Here is a 13,655-nt window from a genome sequence, read left to right on the forward strand (position 1 = left end):
TGCCACCCAGTGGCAAAACAGTTGTCATTTCAGTAGCCCTTCTCCATTTACTTAACCGTGACAAATAGTATTGTCATTTACGTTTTACAGATGAGACGGAAGTCCTGAGAGTTTGACCGATTTAAGGTCACGTGCCTAGGAAGTGCTGGAACCAAGACTCTTTCAGACTTTTCTCTAAGTTTAGTGCCTTTTTTTTTGCTTTAAACTACACTATTGCATTTCCCCCCATTTTGGAAAGCTTTATAGTTGGAAAGAATGAAAACCTGATCTGACCCCTTCATTTTATGGTTGAAACAAAACCTAAGTAGGAGAAATCACTTGGTACAAGTCACAAGTCAGTGGTAGAGCTGCCGCAAATGCTTTTTGAATACGTGTGATTATGAATCTAAATGGCGGATGGCAGGGAGTGATAAGGTAGGCATACTGGAATCCAGATCTCTTAACTCTTAGGCAAAAGCCCTTTCTCCACCTGTTAAAGTGTCTCATTCCTTCTTTGACCGTGCCAGGTGCATAATGATTCTGTGTATAGTCAGATACTACAAGTACCTTTCTTTACCTGGTACTGCATTTAGAGAAGAACATGTTCTACTATCTCTAAGCAAAAATCTGGCAAACCAGAGACAGTGGAGGCAATGCTGGGAAGCCCAGAACCTACCATAGTAAGGGTAGATTCCCATCCGATTCTGGTTGACCCTGGACAAGGAATTTACCTTTCTGGACTTTCACTGATGTATTCATCACATTCACAGTGTCTTCTGTGTTCTGGCAATGTACCAGGTACTGGGGATACAGCAGTGAACAAGAAAATCATAGATTAGTCCTTGTAGTACTTATAGTCATATGGAAGGAATTAGACAATCAAATAATTACACAGATGTTAGCTTGTATTGTTAAAAATTAAGTGCTATGATGAAGTAAAGGGTGTTATGAAAGCAGACTACAGGACACTTGACCTAGTTGGGTTGTAGGAGGTGGCCAAGGAAGCCATTCTCTGAGGAGTGATGGTTAAGCTGAAATCTGAAATAAAAACGGAGACAGTTAAAGAGGTGAGGGAAGATCATCAAGGAGATTCAACAGCATGTTTGAAGACCCTGGAGCAGGGGGAGCACTGGAGAAGAGAAAGATCACTTTTCTTATTTTGTAAAATACGGGTGGTGATTATCACTCTTTAGTTATTATGAGAACCAAATAAGATGGTACATGTGAAAGTATTTTATATAAAAGAGCCTGCGTATATGCACACTCATAAAAGTGCTTATGTTATAAGCTAGTATACAGCTGGATTGAAAGGAGTTGCTGGGACAGTAGATAAGCCAGGATTTTGGGTTGGTCATCTAGCCAAAATTAAAATGAACCTTCTGTTAAGAACAGGGAAATCTTTTGAGACCCTCAACTTTGGAAAAAGAATGTGTGCTTCATGTAGTTTAAAAAAATATTTCAGTCTGTAATCTCAGCACATTGGGAGGCCCAGGCGGGCGGATCATGAGGTCAGGGGATCGAGACCATCCTGGCTAACATGGTGAAACCTTGTCTACTAAAAATACAAAAATTAGCTGGGTGTGGTGGCGCACGCCTGTAATCCCAGCTATTTGGGAGGCAGAGTCAGGAGAATTGCTTGAACCTGGAGGCGGAGGTTGCAGTGAGCCAAGACTGTGGCACTGCACTCCAGCCTGGGCGACAGAGTGAGACTCTGTCTCAAAAAAAAAAAAAAAAAAAATTCAGGCCAGCACAGTGGCTCATGCCTGTAATCCCAGCACTTTGGGAGGCCTAGGCGGGTGGATCACCTGAGGTAGGGAGTTCGAGACCAGCCTGGTCAACATGGTGAAACCCCATCTCTACTTAAAATGTATAAAAGTTAACTGGGTGTGGTGGTGGGTGCCTGTAGTCCCCCCTACTCAGGAGGCTGAGGCAGGAGAATCGCCTGAACCTGGAAGGTATAGGTTGCAGTGAGCTGAGAACGTGCCACTGCTCTCCAGCCTGGGCGACAGAGCGAGACTCTGTCTCAAAAAAAAAAAAAAAAAAAAATTTAATAGTTGGGATGCTATTATGATAGCTACAATTTATTGTGTACCTACTGGATGCCAGGCATTGTACTGTGTGTATGTGTTTTGTTAAGAGACTAGGTCTCACTATATTTCCAAGGCTGGCCTTGGACTCCTGGCCTCAAGTGACCCTCCTTCCTTAGCATCCCGAGTAACTGGGACTATAGGCACCCACCACTGTTCCCAGCCATGCTGAGTGTTCTATATGCATTGTATAGCAGTTAACAGCATAGACTCTAGAGCTAGATTGCCTGAATTCAAATCTTGGGCAGATTTTTGCTTCTGTTTTCTTATCTGTATAGTGGGAATAATCATAGTACTTACTTCAGGTTTATCATGAGGCTCAAATGAGTTAATGTGCATAAGCCACTTAGAATAGTTTCTGTCACGTAGTCATCGTTATATAAATGTTAGATATTGTTGTCATTATTGTTATCCTTTAAAGTCTCATTAATATCACTATGATGATGATGTGGAAGCTGTAGCTCAGAGAGGCTAAATGACCTCCCCAAGGTCACACAGCTAGTAAGTGGAGGAATTGAGATTCCAGTTCCAGACTGCGTCCAAAGCTCAGACACTTCCCCACGTTGCTTCTATGTATAGGTTAATTTTTTTGGCTAATACTTGGGATCTCAACAAATTTTTCTTCAACTTTAATTCTTTATCTGTGCTGAACTGAATGTTAGTTTGTATACCCTTAAGGTAAAGGACCTAAAGGACTACTTTTATTGAACTTCCACTTTGAAATTTCCTGACTTCTGTGCAATTAAAATCTACGCCTTAAGCATTTCAGCAATGTGGTTTATTTATAGAGTTGTCTTCCGGTTCACGTGTACTGGGTCTGCTTTTGGGTGCTGCGTTTTCTGTCAAAGGTTGTTTATTTCTAACCCCTTTTTGATTTCCTGTTGCTTTGTGAGTTGGTATTATGACCTGCAACAGGAACACCAGGAAACCTGTCTTAAATGGAGCAGCCAGATTGAGATCCTGTAGACTAAAATAAAAAACTACTCATTATTCTACAGCCATATTTGGTTATAAGTATGAGTTAGGCATTGGTTTTATTAGGGAAAAACCTAGATATAGAAACTTCACTCTGAGCCAAACCTCTGTGAACAGTTCTGCTAAAATAGAGCTTGGCTATTAGCTCCATGTCTTTGGACAGTGACTTAATCTCTCTGAACCTCAGTTTCAGCGTCTGTAAAATGGGGATTATTATACGTTCTTTGTGGCATTATTGAGAGAATTAAATGAAATAGTATGGTTAAAGCAAACAGTCCAAACTTGACCTCAATTAATGGTAGCTATTGATACTAATGAAGAAAAATATTCCTTTTTTCCATCAAATCTGGTTTTATAGACTTCATACACTGATCACTAACTTCTAGTATCCTTTACTGTTAAAAATTCCATCGCGAGAAATGATTTGCCTTTGTGCTACTCATTTGCTTTAAAAATAATAGCCATCATTTATTAAGCTGCTGTATTCCTGGCACTATGTTAGTTGTTTACATGTATTATTAAATTTTATTTTAAGTTCAAGGTTATTTTTATCATTGATGAGGAAAGTGATGCTCAGAAAAGAAGAGTAAATTGCCTAAAGTTGAAATTTACATCCAGGTCTGACTGATTGTAGGCTATTTTGTACATCATTAATAACATACAAGGTTTCTTTATTGTGTCTGACCCTGGCATAAGAGTTTTAGAGGCCGGGCATGGTGGCTCACATCTGTAATCCTAGCACTTTGGGAGGCCAAGGCAGGTGGATTGCCTGAGCCCAGGAGTTCAAGACCAGCCTGGGCAACATGGTGAAACCCTGTCTCTACTAAAAATACAAAAAAATTAGCTGGGCATGGTGGCATGTGCCTGTAATCCCAGCTGCTTGGGAGGCTGAGGCATGAGAATTGCTTGAACCCAGGAGTGGAGGTTGCTGTGAGCCAAGATCGTGCCACTGCACTCCATCCTGGGCAACCGAGTGTGACTCAGTCTCAAAAGATAATAAAGATAATATTTTTAAAAAAGTTTGAAAGAAAAGGTGATAGCTATCAACAGGTATTATTTTGGGGGGCTCCTGCTGTTTGCTAAGTACTGTGTCAAGGGCTTTACTTGCATAACCTCATTAATTATTCCAAACCCTAAGAAATTAGTACAATTATTCCCATTTTACAGTTGAAGAAATCAAGGAGCAGAAATATTCAGGAGTATTTAGTCAGTAATGGAGCTGGATTGGCTTCCTGGTCTTCCTGACGGCAAAGCCCATGTTATTCATTCCATTATGTTGGATCAAAATTTTAGGATGGGATTTAAAAAAAAAAAATAAGGTGTGGGACTGTTACTCAAAGGAGGCAGCTTCCAGGTATTTGATACTAATTGTTCTTAATTTTTACCTGAGCCATAGCAACATTACTGGCAGAAGCTATTAATGATATATTTGTCAGTTAGCTAGGGCTGTGTTCTATCCTGAGGTAGTTGTAGGCGATGGCATCTTTCCATGGTCAAAGACCTCAGATGTAGAATGCGTAACTTGTGTTAACACAGTAGAGGGTGGCGTGTTCCAGAGCTCTAGTTCTATACCATGGAAGACCTCAAACCTCAATCATGCTTTAGACTCACATTAAAGGGCATCCTAATTGGTAATCAGTGCATAAGGAACCAAATAAAATTTTAATTAAATGCTGTCGTGTGAATTTTCCAGTCATTTTATGCCTGTTGAGATGGTTTTCTTATTTAAAGTCCTCTTCTAGTGCTCTGCCTTCCCTCTTTAAACTTTATCAAGATTTTCTGCTTTTTCTCATATAAGGGTTTAATTAGCATCATTAAAGTTTTAGTCTGCTGCATATTTGCTTAATGGGCATTTTGGTGCAGTGGAAAGAGCTTGGGGTTTGGAGTCCAAAGTGGGGAAGTTACTTAAATCTCTGTGAGCCTTAGTTTCTTCATTCTGTAAAATGAGGCAAATAATATTTTCTTCCAGGGCTGTTGGGAAAAGGATTAGAGATAATGTATTTAAATTGTCTAGTACTTAGCTCAGTTTATAGGAGTTGCTTGATAATTGGTACGAATTACCTGAAGTTGCAATGAGGTCTCTTTTACTTAGATCTGCTTTTTGTCTTATTCTTTTTAGTGGATGTTGCCAAGGATTGTCTTCAGTCATGGCCTTGGGATTAAAGTGCTTCCGCATGGTCCACCCTGCCTTTCGCAATTATCTTGCAGCCTCTATCAGACCCGTTTCAGAAGTTACACTGAAGACAGTGCATGAAAGACAACATGGCCATAGGCAATACATGGACTATTCAGCTGTACCAGTCCGCCATTTTGCTACCAAGAAAGCCAAAGGTAGAGACATGTGACGTTCTCTCCTACTTCACCCCTTTGTTATATTTGGCCCTTGAATTATAGCTGGCAGGTATCTCAGATGTACTGAATTTCTCCCTTTGCTAATATGAGGAAATGGTGCCTCAGCTATTTCATTTGATTAGCTTAAAAGGTTACAGTGGCAGAGATGGTGTTGTAACCCAGAGCCTGTTCTCATTACCATGCTGCCTCATTTGTTTTCTTGGTAGCTCAGAAAATGCCTAATTTCTTTCTTTTAGGTTTAGAATTAAAGGTACAAGTGCCAAGCAAGCCAGAATGCTTGTAGCAGGGATCGATATATTGTCTCCTTATAGGAAGATGCATATTGGAAGTATAATTAAGACCAGAAGGTGGTTGGGTGAAGTGGGTATTAGAGCCATGGATTTAGATGGATGATCTTAATGGCTTGTGTCATCCAGGAATGAGACTCTGATGTACTGCAGGTCTCAGCTTAAATGCTACTTCCTCTGGGAAGCCTTTCCTGACCTCTTAGACTAGGTCAAGTCCCCTGTTACCTGCACTCGTGCATTCTGTTATTTTGCCTTTGATGCACTTATAACAGCAGTGATTAATTAATTAAATGTAAGATTGATTATCATATATCTGTCTTCTATGCTGGACCTGATGAAGGTAGGTTCTATATTGTTCTTATTTAGCACCTAACAGGGCCTGGATATAGTATGTATTGACAAATTTTGTTGAATGAAAGAATGAGTGATAGAAAATTGTCAGTCACACCAGCAATTTGCAGTGGTGGATCAGGGAGTCCTCCCCCAAGAATGGCACTAGATACATGCTGCTGAATATTTTCCCACTGACTCTCCTTTTCTAATTTCATGCAGACCTTCCCCTTTCTGTAATAGGAAAATTAACAAATTGCTGGAAGAACAGTAATGCTTAGAAGACTTATATTCTGTTAGTAGTGTTAATAGTAATAACCTTTGATCTGTATGTAGCATTATATTTTTTAAAGTTTCTATACATTTACTAATTTTATCCTTATAATTATCCATTGAAGGAATTATAATTTTCCATTGAAGAAATCCTTATAATTATCTAGTTAATCCAGATCTCACCATTTTATAAACGAAGAAACTGAGATAGTTTGTGAGAAATTTGCCCATGGTCCTATATAGTTAATGGCAGAACCAGAAACTTGAGTTCCTGATGCCTACAGTACTGCAGTCTTCTAGTATACTAGACAGTAACTACAGTGCGTAAGCAGCATTTTTTCATATTTTGTGGGCTATTCAGTTTTGTCTTCTTTGATTGCCTCTTTAAAAGTTGGTTAAGCCGAGTGCTGTGGCTCACACCTGTAATCCCAGCTACTCAGGAGGCTGAGGTGAGGGGATTGCTTGAGGCCAGGAGTTTGAGATTAGCCTGGGCAACATAATGAGACCTTGCCTCTTAAAAAAAAAAAATGCTGGGCCTGGTGGCCTGTACCTGTGGTCCCAGCTACTCAGGAGGCTGAGGTGGAAGGATGGCTTGAGGTGAGGAGTTTGAGGCTGCAGAAGTTGGTTGTTTGACTTTTTCTTTTAGATTTATTCGATTCTTTTATATTAGGGATGCTCATTCTTTGTCCATAATATGTTCCAAGTGTCTTCTTTGCTTTTTACTTTATGATGTTTTTGTTGAACATGGGTTTTAATGTCATATTTTTTAGTCCTTTATTAATTGTGTCTTCTTTAAGAAATACCCCTCTATTGCAAGGTAATTTATTTCTGAATATAATGTGAGATAATTTTTAAAGTTTCCTTTCCAGATGGATAAGAAGTTGTGTCAAAATCCTTTATTGATTAGCCTACTCTTTACTCCCAGATTTGTAATGCCCTGCTCCATTGTGTGAGTTTCTTTATATTTATGGCATTGTTTCTGAGCTGTTGATTTTATTGAACTGCTTATCTCTCCCTTCAGTAAATTTCATACTGCCTGACTTACTGTCATAAAGTTCAATTTACTGGTACAGATCTTTCCCCTCACCACACATACGCTTTTCTTTTTCTTCTTGACTTTCTCCTTTTCTACATGAAATTTATGATCATAGTGTCAAGTTTTCTCCAGACAGCTCTTGCACAAGGCCGGGAGTGGTGGCCCACGCCTATAATCCCAGCACTTTGGGAGGCCAAGGCGGTTGGATTGCTTGAGCTCGGAAGTTCCGACCAGCCTGGGCAACATGGGGAAGCCCTGTCTCTACAAAAATTAGCCAGGTGTGGTGGTGCACCCCTGTGGTCCCAGCTACTTGGGAGGCTGAAGTGGGAGCATTGCTTGAGCCCAGTAGGTCAAGGCTACAGTGAGCCGTGATGATGCCGCTGCCACTCCAGCCTGGGGGACAGAGTGAGACCCTGTCTCAAAAAAAAAAAAAAAAAAGATCTTGTACAGTTATTTAATCAGTTCTTTAATCAGGTTTATTTCTGGGGGAATCCTATCTTTTTTTTTTGTCACTTTTATATATATTAGTTTTTTGAGTTATATATAAAGAAAAGTGTGTACATAAATCATAAGTTTGTGCTTCAGTGAATTTTCACAAAGTGAACACAATCATGTACTCATCACCCAAATCAATAAATAGACTGTCACTTGTGTTTTCGAAACTTACCACATGTCCCTTTGAGTTGTTACTCTCCCACTATAAGGATAGATAACCCACTATATTGACTTTAACACCACAGATTAGTTTTGTCCTTTGTGAAGTCAGTATGGATTTTGTGTCTGACTTCTATTGGTAATAATCTCTTTGTGACATATGTCCATGTTGTGCATATAATGGTTGTTTGTGCATTTTTATTTTTTTAATGATATTCTACTGAAAGTATATACCACAATTTAATATCCATTCTACAGTTAACAGACATTTGGGTTGTTTCCAGTTTTGAGCTAAAACAAATAATGCTAGTATAAGCATTCTTGTACATGTGTTGTGGTGCACATATGTCCCTTTCCATTCTTCTCCCCTGCTGTCCTATTGCCCTCCCTTCTCTCCTCCCCGCACTGTCATTGGATTGGTTAGGAACTCTAGTGTAATTTGAATAAATGTGACTGGTGATAATAGGCATCTTTGTTTTATTCCTGACTTTATAGGAAACACTTCTTATATGTTAACATTAAGAGTTATGTTTGTGGAGAAATCATATTACCTGACTTCAAATTATATCACAGAGCTATAGTAACCAAAACAGCATGGTATGGTCATAAAAACAGACACATAGACTGTGTTAGTCTGTTGTCATGCTGCTATGAAGAAATACGCGAGACTGGGTAATTTATAAAGGGAAAAGATTTAGGCCAGGCACGGTGGCTCACGTCTGTAATCCCAGCACTTTGGGAGGCCAAGGTGGGTGGATCACTTGAGGTCAGGAGTTGGAGACCTGCCTGGCCAACATGGCAAAACCCTGTCTCCACTAAAAATACAAGTTAGCTGGGCATGGTGGCACATGCCTGTCATCCCAGCTACTTGGGAGGCTGAGGCAGGAGAATTGCCTGAACCCGGGAGGTGGAGGTTGCATTGAGCTAAGATTGTGCCACTGCACTTCAGCCTGAGTGACAAAGCAAGACTCTGTCACCAAAAAAAAAAAAAAAAAAAAAAATTAAAAAATTAAAAGGAAAGAGGTTTAAATGATTCACAGTTCTGCATGGCTGGGGAGGCCTCAGGAAACTTATAATCATGGCAGAAGTCACCTCTTCACAAGGCAGCAGGAGAGAGAAAAAGTGCCCAGTGAAGGAGGAAGCCTCTTATAAAACCATCAGATCTCTTGAGAGCTAACTCACTATCACAAAAACAGGATGGGGAAAACTGCCCTCGTGATTCAGTTATCTCCATCTCCCCCACAACAGGTGGGGAACTACAATTCAGGATGAGATTTGGGTGGGGACACAGTCAAACCATATCATTCCACCCCTGGCCCCTCCCAAATCTCGTCCTCAAAATTCAAAACACAATCATGCCCTTCCAACAGTCCCCCAAAGTCTTAACTCATTCCAGCATTAACTCAGAAGTTAAAGTCCATAGTCTCATATAAGACAAGGCAAATCCCTTCTACTTAGCCTGTAAAATCAAAAACAAGTTAGTTACATCCTAGATACAATGGGGGTACAGGCATTGGATAAATACAACCATTCCAAATGGGAGAAATTGGCCAAAACAAAGGGGCTACAGGCTCCATGCAAGTCCGAAATCCAGTAGGGCAGTCATTAAACCTTAAAGTTCCAAAATGATCTTCTTTGACTCCATGTCTCACATCCAGATCATGCTGATGCAAGAGGTGGGCTCCCGTGGCCTCGGGCAGCTCTGCCCCTGTGACTTTGTAGGGTACAGCACCCCTCCTGGCTGCTTTCACAGGCTAGCATTGAGTGTCTGCGGCTTTTCCTGGTGCACAGTGCAAGCTGTTGGTGGATCTACCAAGTTCTGGGATGGAGGATGGTGGCCCTCTTTTTACAGCTCCACTAGGCAGTGCCCCAGTAGGGACTCTGTGGGGGCTCCAACTTCACATTTCCCTTCCACACTGCCCTAGCAGAGGTTCTCCATAAGGGCTCTGCCTAGACTTTTGCCTAGACATGCTGGTGTTTCCATACATCCTCTGAAATCTAGACGGAGGTTCCCAAACTTCGATTCTTATCTTCTGCGCACCTGCAGGACCAACACCATATGGAAGCTGCCAAGGCTGGGGGGCTTGCACCCTCTGAAGCAATGTCCTGAACTGTACCTTGGCCCCTTTTAGCCATGGCTGGAGCAGCTGGCATGCAGTCCCAAGGCTCTTCACAGCAGTGGGTGCCCTGTACCTGGCCCAGGAAACCATTTTTCCCTCCTAGGCCTCCAAGCCTGTGATGGAAGGGACCGCTAGAAGGTGTCTGACGTAACATTTGCCCCATTGTCTTGGTGATTAACATTCAGCTTCTTGTTAACTTATGCAAATTTCTGCAGGTGGCTTGAATTTATCCCTAGAAAATGGGTTTTTCTTTTCTGTTGCATTGCCAGGCTGCACATTTTTCAAACTTTCTTTTTTGAGACGGAGTCTTGTTTTGTTGCCAAGCTGGAGTGCAGTGGCGTGATCTTGGCTCACTGCAACCTCTGACTCCCTGGTTCAAGTGATTCTCCTGCCTCAGCCTCCTGAGTGGTTGGGATTACAGGCATGCGCCACCACACCCAGCTAATTTTTGTATTTTTAGTAGAGATGGGGTTTCACCTTGTTGGCCAGGATGGTCTCTATCTCCTGACCTTATGATCCGCCTGCCTCGGCCTCCTGAAGTGCTGGGATTATAGGGGTAAGCCACCATGCCTGGCCAAATTTTTCAAACTTTTATGCTCTCCTTCCTCTTGAATGCTTTGTGATTTAGAAATTTATTCTGCCAAATACCCCAAATCATCTCTCTCAAGTTCAAAGTTCCACAGATTCTAGGACATGGGCAAAAACCCACCAGTCTCTTTGCTAAAGTACAGCAAGAGTCACCTTTGCTCCAGTTCCCAACAAGTTCCTCATCTCCATCTGAGACAACCTCAGCCTGGACTTCATTGTTTATATCACTGTCAGCATTTTGATCAAAGCCATTCAACAAGTCTCTAGGAAGTTCCTAACTTTCCCACATCTTCCTGTCTTCTGAGCCCTCCAAGTCTCTAGGAAGTTCCAAGCTTTCCCACATTTTCCTATCTTCTTCTGAGTCCTCTAAACTATTTCAGCCTCTGCGTGTTACCCAGTTCCAAAGTTGCTTCCACATTTTCAGGTATCCTTATAGCAGCACACCACTCTTCCAGTAGTGTATTAGTATTTACTGTATTAGTTTGTTCTCACACTGCTAATAAAAACATACCCGAGACTGGGTAATTTAGAAAGGAAAGAAGTTTAATTGACTCACAGTTCTGCATGGCTGGGGAGGCCTCAGGAAACTTAACGATCATGGTGGAAGGCACCTCTTCACACGGGGGTGAGAGAGAATGAGTGCCCAGCAAAGGGGGAAGCTGCTTATAAAACCATCAGATCTCTTGAAAACTCACTGTCACAAGAACAGGATGGGGGAAACCACCCCCATGATAAAATTATCTCTACCTGGTCCCTCCTACTACACGTGGAATTATGGAAACTACAATTCAAGATGAGATTTGGGTGAGGACACAGCCAAACCATATTGTAAACCAGTGGAACTGAATAGAGAACCCATAAACAAATTCGTACACCTACAGTGAACTCATTTTTTGACAAAGGTGCCAAGACATACATTGGGGAAAGGACAATCTCTTCAATAAATGGTGCTGAGAAAACTGGATATCCATATGCAGAAGAATGAAACTTGATTTCTGTCTCTCATATACAAAAATCAAAATGGATTAAAGACTTAAATCTAAGACCTCAAACTATTAAACTACTACAATAAACCATTGGGGAAACTTAGCAGTGCATTGGAGTGGGCAAGGATTTCTTGAGTAGTACCCCACAAGCACATACAACCAAAGCAAAAATGGACAAGTGAGACCACATCAAGATAAAAAGCTTCTGCACAGCAAAGGAAACAGTCAACAAAGTGAAAAAACAACCCACAGAATGGGAGAGAATATTTACAAACTACCTATCTGATAAAGGATTAATAACCAGAATATATATAAGGAGTTCAAACAACTCTAGGAAAAAATTTAATAATCTGATTTTAAAATGGGCAAAATATTTGAAGAGACATTTCTTGAAATAAGACATACAAATGGCAAACACGCACATGAAAAGGTGCTTGGCATCATTGATTATCAGAGAAATGCAAATCAAAACTATAATGAGATATTATCTCACCCCAGTTAAAATGGCTTTTATCCAAAAATCAGTCAATAACAAATACTGGCGAGGATATGGAGAAAAGGAAACCGTTGTACACTGTTGGTGGAAATGTAAATTAGCACAACGACTGTGGAGAACAGTTTGGAGGTTCCTCAAAAAACTAAGAATAGAGCTACCATATGATCCAGCAATCCCACTGCTGGGTATATACCCAAAAGAAAGGAAATCAGTATATTGAAGAAATGTCTGTATTCTCGTGTTTGTTGCAGCACTGTTCACAATAGCTAAGATTTGGAAGCAACCTAAGTTTCCATCAACAGATGACTGGATAAAGAAAATATAGTACATATACACAATGGCATACTATGTAGTCATAAAAAAGAATGAGATCCTGTCATTTGCAACAACATGGATGGAACCGGAGGTCATTCCGTTAAGTGAAATGATGCACAGAAAGACAAACTTTGCTTGTTTTCTAAGTGAGAGCTAAAAATCAAAACAATTTTGTGCATCTAAAAATCAAAACATTTGAACTCATGGAGATAGAGAGTAGAAGGACTGTTACCATAGGCTGGGAATGGTAGTGGAGGGGTGGGAAGGAGTTGGGGGTTGTTAATGGATACAAAAATTATATACAGTTAGAAAGAATGAATAAGATCTAGTAATTAATAGTGCAACAGGGTGAATAAAGTCAGTGATAATTTAATTGTACATTTAAAATTAACTAAAAGAGTATAATTGAATTGTCTGTTACGCAAAAGATAAATGCTTGAGGGGATGGATATTCTATTTTCTATGATGTGATTATTATTGCATGCATACATCAAAGTATCTCATGTGACCCATAAATATGTATACTATGTACTCATAAAAATTAAAAAATTTTTAAACAGAAAAACATTATGTTTGCTTTGCTGTTGGTGTTCTCTTTTAAGCAAATATCTTTTATCCCTATTTAGCTAGCAGTTTGTTTCATATGGTATTTTAATCAAATGCTCTTACTGCATTTATTGAGATGATCTTTTTTTTCTCTTTTAATCTATTGATGTGACTCAACATCAATAGGTTTTTATGATGTTAAAACCACTTCTGCATTCTTGGTATGAGCCCTACTTGCTCTTGATACATAATCTGTGTTATACATTGTTGGATTTGGCTTGCTAGTATTAGGATTTTTGAGTCTATATTTGTATGTGCCATTAGCCTTAATGTAACTTTCTAGTTATCATGAGCGTGGTTTTCTAGTATTATCCTTCTGTGGCTTTTGCATTAAGAGTATCTTAGCCTCACAGTGTAAGTTGGGGAATACATCTCTTTTTCTTAATGGGATGGTCTATAAAAAATCAGGATTATCAGCTCCTTGCGTGTTTTTTTTTTTTTAGACTGAGTCTTGCTCTGTAGCCCAGGCTGAAGTGCAATGGTGCGATCTCAGCTCACTGCAACCTCTACCTCCCAGGTTCAAGCAATTCTCCTGCCTCAGCCTCCTGAGTAGCTGGGATTACAGGCGCCC

General features: G+C 40.3%; 1 protein-coding gene across 4 annotated transcripts in view; it reads left to right on the top strand.

The window, feature by feature from the left end:
* The window catches only part of MRRF (mitochondrial ribosome recycling factor), a 66,035-nt gene that overhangs the window by 625 nt on the left and 51,755 nt on the right, over positions 1 to 13,655 (top strand). For 2 of the 4 annotated variants that reach the window (XM_054521096.2, XM_009244833.4), the window contains exons 2-3: positions 91 to 414; positions 5,161 to 5,372. In XM_054521096.2, the coding sequence (XP_054377071.1) occupies positions 380 to 414; positions 5,161 to 5,372 (247 nt within the window). In that variant the 5' untranslated portion in view covers positions 91 to 379. The remainder of the gene's footprint in view (positions 1 to 90; positions 415 to 5,160; positions 5,373 to 13,655) is intronic. The other 2 variants (XM_002820175.5, XM_054521098.1) reach the window with 1 other exon arrangement.

The sequence above is a fragment of the Pongo abelii genome, chromosome 13 (genome assembly GCF_028885655.2).
Source record: "Pongo abelii isolate AG06213 chromosome 13, NHGRI_mPonAbe1-v2.0_pri, whole genome shotgun sequence".
Lineage (NCBI taxonomy): Eukaryota > Metazoa > Chordata > Mammalia > Primates > Hominidae > Pongo > Pongo abelii.